The sequence below is a fragment of the Epinephelus fuscoguttatus genome, linkage group LG1 (assembly GCF_011397635.1).
Source record: "Epinephelus fuscoguttatus linkage group LG1, E.fuscoguttatus.final_Chr_v1".
Lineage (NCBI taxonomy): Eukaryota > Metazoa > Chordata > Actinopteri > Perciformes > Serranidae > Epinephelus > Epinephelus fuscoguttatus.
The window spans coordinates 8720435-8730329 of NC_064752.1; the positions used below are offsets into that span (position 1 = coordinate 8720435).

General features: G+C 41.5%; 1 protein-coding gene across 1 annotated transcript; it reads right to left on the minus strand.

The window, feature by feature from the left end:
• Positions 1-1513: 1513 nt before the first annotated feature.
• LOC125887981 (zinc finger protein 699-like) lies at positions 1514-9826 on the minus strand. The gene is made up of 5 exons (XM_049575137.1): positions 9625-9826; positions 7836-8871; positions 5965-6114; positions 4955-5166; positions 1514-4785 (listed from the first exon to the last, which is right to left on the minus strand). Exons 1-5 carry the CDS (start codon positions 9794-9796, stop codon positions 3719-3721), a joined length of 2637 nt encoding a protein of 878 aa, XP_049431094.1. The 5' UTR covers positions 9797-9826; the 3' UTR covers positions 1514-3718.
• Between the last annotated feature and the right edge of the window lie 69 nt (positions 9827-9895).

The window sequence follows — 9895 nt, forward strand, 5'->3', positions numbered from 1 at the left end:
CCCAAACAACTCAGAGACTCTTTATCTGATGACATAGTTTCTCTAGATGGCATTGCTCTGGCCTCTAGCACTACCTAAAGAAACCTCGGAGTAACATTTGATCAAGATTTGTCTTTTAATTCTCATTTAAAACAAACCTCACGGACTGCATTTTTTCATCTGTGTAATATTGCGAAAATTAGGCCTATCCTGACCCGAAAAGATGCAGAAAAATTGGTCCACGCTTTTGTTACCTCTAGACTGGATTACTGTAACTCTCTGTTATCAGGTAGCTCTAGTAAGTCCTTAAAAACTCTCCAGCTAATTCAGAATGCAGCAGCACGTGTACTAACAGGAACTAAGAAACGAGATCATATCTCTCCTGTTTTAGCTTCTCTGCACTGGCTCCCTGTAAAATCCAGAATTGAATTTAAAATCCTCCTGTTAACTTATAAAGCTCTAAATGGTCAAGCTCCGTCATATCTTAGAGAGCTCATAGTGCCATATTATCCCACCAGAACACTGCGCTCTGAGAACGCAGGGTTACTCGTGGTCCCTAAAGTCTCCAAAAGTAGATCAGGAGCCAGAGCCTTTAGCTATCAGGCTCCTCTCCTGTGGAATCATCTTCCTGTTGCGGTCCGGGAGGCAGACACCGTCTCCACATTTAAGACTAGACTTAAGACTTTCCTCTTTGATAAAGCTTATAGTTAGGGCTGGCTCAGGCTTGCCCTGTACCAGCCCCTAGTTAGGCTGACTTAGGCCTAGTCTGCCGGAGGACCCCCCTATAATACACCAGGCCCCTTCTCTCCTTCTCTCTCTCTCTCTCTCTCTCTCTCTCGTGTCCTATTACTGCATCTCCATTACTCCACTGTCTCTCAGATTAACTCATATCACAGCGGTGCCTGGACAGCGTGATCTGTGTGGTTGTGCTGCTGCCGTGGTCCCGCCAGATGCCTCCTGCTGCTGCTGCCATCATTAGTCATTAGTCATACTTCTACTGTTATTATACACACATGATTATTGTCACACATGTATACTGCCAGATACTAATATATACTTTCAACATATTGTACCGCAGTAGCCAGAACTATAACTATAATATTATTACTTTCATTAATGTTGTTGTAAGCTACTGTCATTACCTGCATCTCTCTCTCTCTTTCTGTCTCATTGTACGGATTACTGTTAATTTATTATGTTGATCTGTTCTGTACGACATCTATTGGGATCCCTCCTCAGTTGCTCTTCCTGAGGTTTCTACCGTTTTTTTTCCCCGTTAAAGGGTTTTTTTGGGGGAGTTTTTCCTTATCTGCTGCGAGGGTCCTAAGGACAGAGGGATGTCGTATGCTGATTTGTGATATTGGGCTTTATAAATAAAATTGATTGATTAATTGATTGAATCTATGCCATGAAGAATGAAAGCAGTTCTGAAGGTAAAAGGGGTTTAACCCAGTACTAGCAAGGTGTGCCTAATAAAGTGGCTGGTGAGTGTGTATGTAGAATAAATGCAAAATAACCAAATAATACCTCCAAAATGATTTTTTTATTCATTAGAAGTGTTCCAGATTTCATATTTATGTATAATTTACATGCAGTCTGGGCCGTCTGACATTGACCTTGTTTTACATGAATAAAGTACTCAATTACATGTAGTTACGTTCCTCCATGTTTGTTCAGTATGAGGCGATCAAACAACAGAAAATACTTTAACTTAACATTCCTGCAGTTGAGCTGCAACACTAAAACACCTCTTGCACATAACAACTTAACACTCTGAAATCATCTCTTCTTCAGTACGATTACTTTTATCTCTAATGTCAGTCACACCCATCTGCAGCCTCCATGAACAGAATTTTAGTCCTCAGGGTGAATCTGGAATTATTAAATCATCAACATAAAAAGCTTGTTTGTTAGAATACATACATGAGATCAGAAAACACCATTGCGTTGCCCAGCAGGCTGATTCACTGACAGCACCATGTGGTATATAAGCCACAATTTGTGTTTGTGTCACTTTAAAAATCTAAAAAAACAAAAACTGTGTCGCGTCAACATAATCACAAAATACATCAAAATACAGATGCCACGCTGCGGACAAAAACAATAATTACAGCCTTGCAGTTTTCTGCCTCTGCAGACCAGTCGAGCTACAGTCACAGTTTATATCCATGTCTGTAAAAACATGCATTCAAAGCTTCACACACATCTTCTTCAGAGACGATCTATACAATCAGCAGTTACAAGATTAGTGTCACAAATTCAGTATCTGAGCAAATGTCTCTCCATCTGTTCCTGAGATAAGACGTTGAATAACGGCAGAAATGGTGTTTTTGCAGAACATTATGATGTCACAGTGAAGTTAACCGTTGACCTTTTGGACATAAAACATCATCGCTTTATCATTTTATCCCATTAGACATTTATGTGAAATTTGGTCATATTGGCATCAAAATTACTGAGATGTTTTGTGAGGTCACAGATACCTTTGACCGGTGGTTCCCAACTGGTGGGTCCCAGTCCAAAAGTGGGTCGTGGGTCGATTCTGAATGGACCTTAAGTGACTCACAAACGTGTCAAGTTTGTAAAAAACACATTATTTTTAAGTATAGCGAATTTCCGGCACAGAGCTTTTATTTTGTGCCATTTCCTGCTGTAGATTGAGTGACTTAGCAAACAGCTTCTCAACAGACACAGCAAACTAGCTTGATGAAAAGGCTGAACGTTGAATGTCTTAAAATGTGTGGACCTTGAACTAATGACTGAGGAGAAATCTGCACCCTGGGGCCAGACCAGTTGAGAACCACTGCCTGTGACTACTAATTCTAGTCAGTTAATTCTTGAGTCAAAGTGGACATTTGTACCAAATCTGAAGAAATCTCAAGGTTTTCTTGAGATAACACGTTCACAACAATGAGACAGACGAGGTCAAAGTAACCTTTAAGCAATAAAATCTAATCAGTTCATTGTTAGTCAAAGTAGACGGTTGTGCCAAATTTAAGTTAGCTCCCTCAAGGCCATTGAGGGATTGTGTTTACAAATATGGACGCACGAGGTCACACTGACCTTGACCTTTGATCACAAATTCTAATCAGTTCATCCTTGAGTCCAAGTGGACATGTTCACAAGAACAGGACGTGTGTTCATACAAACAGATGGACGGACAAACTGCAAACATAATGCCTCCGGCCACGGCCAGCGCAGAGGCATAATGAAGTCTACAGTTGGCAGGTTGAATATATGAGTGATCCAGTGACAAGCAGAGAGAGGATTTCACAGCCTCAACTTCAACATCTGAGAGTTCACAGTCCACTCATGTAACTGAGGTAGTGTAGAAAAATTATACACGTATATAAAAAGTCAGAAGAAAGACAGAAAGGATTCATTTAACTGTAGAAATGATGCACACTATGCGGAACAGTTTTTTTCAGATAGATTATAACTGTTTCAATTAAATAATGTTGCAAATAGAAATAAGGGTTAGTTTAGCAAAAGTTGATGGCATATTTGGAAATTTACTGCTTCAAAAATATTGTGACCTCCTCTCAATGAGGAAGCGTATATATCTAGTTCGTGAAAATGTCTCCACAGCAGTGTCAGCTCGATGGTTCCTCCTGTGTATTTTGATCTTCAGGTGCTCTTTCAGGTATGTTTCTCCTCACTTCATGAGTTCTTGTGTCTTGACCATGAACCAGCTCTGAATCGTCTCCCACATCTTACACGCCTTGCCAACTGAAACACATCAAAGCGTCTTTTCCTGCATGTCTTGCAAAGTTTCGTCTTCTCTCCTGTGTGAATACTCGTGGACGGTCAGCTGACCTTTACGTCCGAAAGCTTTCCCACACGTTATGCAAGCAAAAGGCTTCTCACCTGTGTGGATTATAATGTGCCTTTTCAATGCGGACATCTCATAGAATCTGTTCCCGCAGATTTTGCACAGGTACGGCTTCTCACCCGTGTGCATTCTCATGTGGACTTTCAGGCGATTGCTGTGTCTGAAATCTTTTCCGCATATTTCGCAGGAGTACGGCTTCTCACCCGTGTGTGTCGTCATGTGGACAATCAAGTGACTGTTGTATCTGAAATCTTTCCCGCATATTGTGCAACAGTACGGCTTATCATCTGTGTGCGTTGTCATGTGGACTCTCAGGTGACTGTTATATCGGAAATCTTTCCCACATGTTTTGCAAGAAAATGGCTTCTCACCTGTGTGGATTCTCAGGTGTATGTGTAACTGGGACTTAAACTTGAAAGCTTTCCCACAAGTGTCACATTTGAAAGACTTTTCACCCATGTGAGTATTATCTGACATGGTAGAGTTGTACACATTGTTGCTGTGGCTGTTACTTTCATGATGTCTTGGTTGAAGCTCTGCATTCCCAGGTGAGTCTCCATGCTCGCCTCCAACCTGATCTCGGCTCTCAGAGACATGAGAGCTGTGAGAGAGCAGCCGGTGGTCGCTGTTTGATTCTGAAGCTGGAGAGTTCACAACTATTACTTTCACTACATTTCCTGCTGAACTGTTATCGGAATTGAAGCTGGTAGTGTGATCTTCACTGTGGTTACTTTCCTCATATGGAGGAATCAACATGAAGCCATCAGTCTCCTGCTTCAGTACAAGCTGTTCTCCCTCCTGACTGCTGCACAGTTCCTCCTGTTCCTCTTTAATCAGTGAAGGCTCTGGGTCATCTTGGTCCACACTGGAATTCCTCTCTTGAATGCGGAGCTGCTGGTCAGCATGACCCTCCTCCTCCTCTTCCCTGTCCTCCTCCCCCTCCTCCTCCGCACAGATATGTTGCTGTGGGAGCTCTGGGGGGACAAAGAACAAAAGGAAACATCTGTGATGGCAGAGAAGAAGAACAATGCCTACACGCGAGCACATTAGCAGGACTACCGGTGTATATTTTCATTTGTGGGATTAAATACATGAATCAAATCAATCTGTTTTAGGTTATTAAACAAATTAGGTTTCACATACCTATTCTGTTAACCTCTATGTCGGGTTTCCAAACGACATCCAACAGTTTGCGCTGACGGTCGATCACTTCTTCATACTCGACGATGGTTCTTTTAAAAACTCCGAATATTTCTTCAGCAGCAGCAGTTAGTCGGACGTTGACAAACTCTCTCAGATACTCCACTGAAGACATGGTTGCCCGATTATGACTGAAACATTTAACTACGCAACAACTACACCATCACCTCCCTGCTAGGTCCAAACATCCACTGAGCTAACGCAGCCTGCGAGTGCTTATCGTACTTCCGCTGGATGTGTCACCGTGTTTAAGTTCCGACAGTGGAATTGAGTTACTTTATCTTTCCGCGGGAAAATTTTTAATCCACGATTTATCTCCCTAAAAAACAATGAATACATAAACAGAATAAATTATTACATTTGCCACATTGGCTTCACAGGAAGATAATATTTCTCAAAGACTTACAAAATGATCCTTCCTGCAGTGGCGTACGGTAGTTTGGAGGGGCCTGAGTGCACGCTATCATGACGGGCCCCAGGGCTGGATTTACTCTGTGTCCTAATGTCCATGCTATCATACTATGTAGTAAGTGAGAAGAAGATTTAGTATATCTGAATGCATAGTATGTCAAAGGCAGTATGCCGACAATACCAGGATGTTCTTCTACATCAGGTCTGATGCGCAGTGGACAACACATCACATCGACTGAGCCGCAAACAGATGACAGCTTGACACCTCACTGACAGCTGTTTGACAGTGCCTTCAAGTACCTGATGACCAGTCGAACAATAGTAATAGGAATATTAATTAAGTGAATTAAATCATCATAAATACTACAAACAACAAAAAGACGTAAGGAGGTGGGACCACACTGGTCGATGAAGGTAGCGATGGGATCCCACAGGAGGATAAATACAATGATGGGACCTCTCTGGAGGACAGCGACAAAAATGGGTCTAAACCAAAGGATAACCACAGAAGTTCACATCAGGAATGATAGCTGGCAACTGACAATCTGGCTTCAGGTTGGACTCTTGGAGATCCCAGCAGGAAGCCAGCAACAAGACAGCTGAGGTGAAGGCCAGTGACGGGACAGCGAGGCAGGAGTCCGGTGAACCAGGGAACCAGGAGACCGCAGCAGCTGGGCAGAGACGTGATAGTTCTGTGGTTTAACAGGAACAACAGCAGATCGGCAGGATCGGATATCGACTGGGCATGGGGAACAGGTGTCAGCCAGCTTGCCTGTGTGTATGTAGCCTTTTTGTAGCAGCTAATCGAGGTGAAGCCATTTCATTTTTTACCTGATACACAAACTGATGTATGCCTATTTCAAGCCTCTGTATGTAAAAATCTTAATCACCAGAATAACTCTAGCTGTAAAGTAAATGTAGTGGCCTAAAACGTAAAATTTTTGCCTGTAAAATGTTGTGATGTCGAACTAGATGTAGAATGGAAGGCTAGTAATCAAAGAATAACTCAAAACGGATATTTTTTTAAAAAATTTATTAAAAGTTTCAAGATTTAACATCAGTGCATTTAAATTCAATCTTGGCCATCTGAAGACAATCAGTGTTGTACATAAATACAGTACTGAAGTACCTGAAGTTACATTTCTCCACTGCATACATGTTTTTTAAATATGAGGAAGTTTCACTGATCAAACTACCAAAGAGTATCAAATTATACTTTGGAGGGTTACATTGGTGTTTCCCCATGCTTTTGTTTCTTCAAGTGCTTTCACACCTGCTAGGTTTAGTTCTGTTTAATCAAACTCAAGTTCATTTGCCCCCTTCGTGCGGTTCGTTTGGGCAGGTGTGAACACAGCAATCACACTCAGGTGTGCACCAAAACAACCGGACTGAGACCTTCTTGAAGAGGTGGTCTCAGTCTGGTTCCAAAGGAACTCTGGTGCGGTTGTTTTGTGGTGAGAAGGTGTTCCGACCTGGATGTGAAGCAACTGCAGTCACATGACACATTGTTTGGGTTAAACATGAGCATGTTACAGTCCTGGAGGATTATTAATGTGCACCTCCTCCTGTACTGCCTTAATATGCACATTCAGCACATCCAATGCATCAAAACATTGTTTTCTAGTTGGAGCCACGCCTCGTTTTCAAACTGTATGGTTTGACTAAAATGAACAGTGACAGCAATATAGTCCACGATGAGCAGCGCTAAAATCAACCTGCGTAGTTGTCCCTCCATTGTGACATTAGAAAGTGTCACATTTATCTTGCAAGTGTACTCTTCTTCAACGTTTGCTTTACTTCCTGGATTTTTCCCACATGGAAATTCTGACCAATCAAGAGCAGCTTTCTCACACAAGGCATTTGATCTGGTCCTCTTGTAAATGCTGCCGTGAGAACACAAACCAACTCTAGGCAATAATGCAACTTTGGAACAAAATTAGTCCCTGATTCAGACCAAAGGAGACCACTCTAGGTCTGAAAGCAGCCTAAATGAATAATGGGGGCACATTTGTTTTAAAAATCAGTCTCATCTTAAGCCACTGACAGACTCAAATAATTATTTTAAGTGCCTGACAACATTATGGAAAGGATCTCTACAGAGATGGAGCTTTTTGTTCGATCAGAAATAGCCCAAAATCTCTATCAACAAACCCACTAGACTACATTTGAATAAACAGTCATTTAAGTGTGTAATTCTAGTTGTGTCTTAATTAAAACTAAGACTAAGAAAAGTAAAACTTTCCCCACAAGTGCTGCAATTAAATGGCTCCTCACTTCTGTGTGTTCTGCCTATAAAGCACTACAAATGAATCATCTCCCACATATTTTACAAACACAAGGCCACTTGTTTGTATGAGATCTTATAAGCTTATAAGCTTCTAAGTGTCTTCTCTCGGAGAATTTGCAAAATTACTGCTTCTCATCTGTGTGACTTCTCACGTGGACTTTCAAGTGAGCACTACGTCCGAAAGCTCTCCCACATATTTTACATGTATATGGCCTCTCACCTGTGTGGACTCTTACATGAGCGTGCAATACAGATATCTGAGAAAACCTTTTCCCACAGACTTGGCAAGAATGTGGCTTCTCACCTGTGTGGATTCTTACATGCCTTTTCAATGTGGACAAGTCACAGAAACTTACGCCGCAGGTCTTGCAAAGGTACGGCTTCTCACCTGTGTGGATTCTCATGTGGCTTTTCAAGTTACTGCTCGATCTAAAAGCTCCCCCACATGTTTTACATGTAAACGGCTTCTCGCCCGTGTGGATTTTTAGATGGTACAACAAGCCACTATAATACAGGAAATCTTTTCCACAGGTTGTGCAAGAATACGGCTTCTCACCTGTGTGGATTTTTTCATGAGTGTTCAAAACTGACTTGTCACTGAATCTTTTCCCACATGTTTTGCATGAAAACGGCTTCTCACCTGTGTGTTGTCTCATGTGTGCATGCAACTGGGACTTAAATTTAAAAGCTTTCCCACATGTCTCACACTTAAACCTTTTACCTGTGTGAGTGTCACACTGAGTCTTTGAGTTGTTTACATTGTTACTGTGACAACTACTTTCAAGATGTGTTTTCTTTGGTTGAAGCTCTGTATTCCCAGGTGATCCTGAGTCTTCTTGCTTGCCTCCAACCTGATATCGGCTCTCAGTGACATGAGAGTTGTGAGAGAGGAGCTGGTAGTTAGTGTTTGGTTCTGCTTCACTGTGGTCACTTTCCTCATAAGGAGGAATCAACATGAAGCCATCAGTCTCCTGCTTCAGTACAAGCTGCTCTCCCTCCTGACTGCTGCACACTTCCTCCTCTTCCTCTTTAATCAATGGAGGCTCTGGCTCCTCTTGGTCCACACTGGAGTTCATCTCCTGAATAAAGATCTGCTGCTCAGCAAGGTCTTCCTCATCCTCCTTCTCCTCCTCCTCCTTACAGACATGTTGCTGTGGGAGCTCTGGAGGGACAGAGAACAAAAGGAAAATGCTACTAGTATGATGGTAAAGAAGGAAGTGCAATACACATAAAAACACAATAAAAAACAAACAATACAAAGATAACAGTGTCCAAAAAGCAGTAGGTAGAAGTAGAGCTTAGACGTCCCAACCCCTGACTTACATTTCTTCTTTTAACTCATATCTTATTTCAACAAATTCCCAAATTTATTTACAACTAATATAAAACTGTCCCCGGTCTATTTACCCCCCCAATTATATAAATAAGTAATACCCAGTTTATTTACAGTCCAAGTACCACCCTGTGATACAAAATAAATATGAACTTGTCAAACACAACTTTTCCTCATCTATACAACTTTTTCATATAGTTGTAAAAGATGATTTATATTTGTTCCACACGTCCACCCACACACTGAAACACACAGACTCCTCATAGCTGTACAAACACATTGTTTTTAAAATTAAATTCTCCTCTTAAATCATACCCCCCCTCCCCGTCCTGTCACAAAACATTTTTGCATATTGCCCAGAGGTAAATTATTTCTCGCTTTAAATATGTTTATTGCAGTTTTTAATTTGACAAGATCTAAATATGTCCATGCATGTGACTTTAAAAACAGTGTGATGGTGTGTTCCCTGTACTCTGTAATGGTTGTAGGTTGCGTAGTAGTACCAGTATATGTTTAAACATTCCCAGTTATATAAACCATAATCCCTGTTCTCTGTTATTAAACTGAAAACATAATACACACCTGTCCTGTGTAACTTTAATTCAGGTTTCCAAACGACATCCAACAGTTTGCGCTGACGGTCGATCACTTCTTCATACTCGACGATGGTTCTTTTAAAAACTCCGAATATTTCTTCAGCAGCAGCAGTTAGTCGCTCGTTGACAAACTCTCTCAGATACTCCACTGAAGACATGGTTGCCCGATTATGACTGAAACATTTAACTACGCAACAAAAACACCATCATCATCATCCAGCTAACTCCACCAGAGCTAACGCAGCTAGCTAACGTTT

Bases quoted from the DNA above. Each gene is read 5' to 3' on its own strand.
- LOC125887981 (XM_049575137.1), bottom strand. From the start codon at position 9,796: ATGTCTTCAGTGGAGTATCTGAGAGAGTTTGTCAACGAGCGACTAACT. The intron at 8,872-9,624 runs GTGTGTATTATG...CTGTCCCTCCAG, and splicing joins ATTAAAGTTACACAGGACAG to AGCTCCCACAGCAACATGTC. The intron at 6,115-7,835 runs GTAATTTTGCAA...GTTAAACCACAG, and splicing joins AGTCACACAGATGAGAAGCA to AACTATCACGTCTCTGCCCA.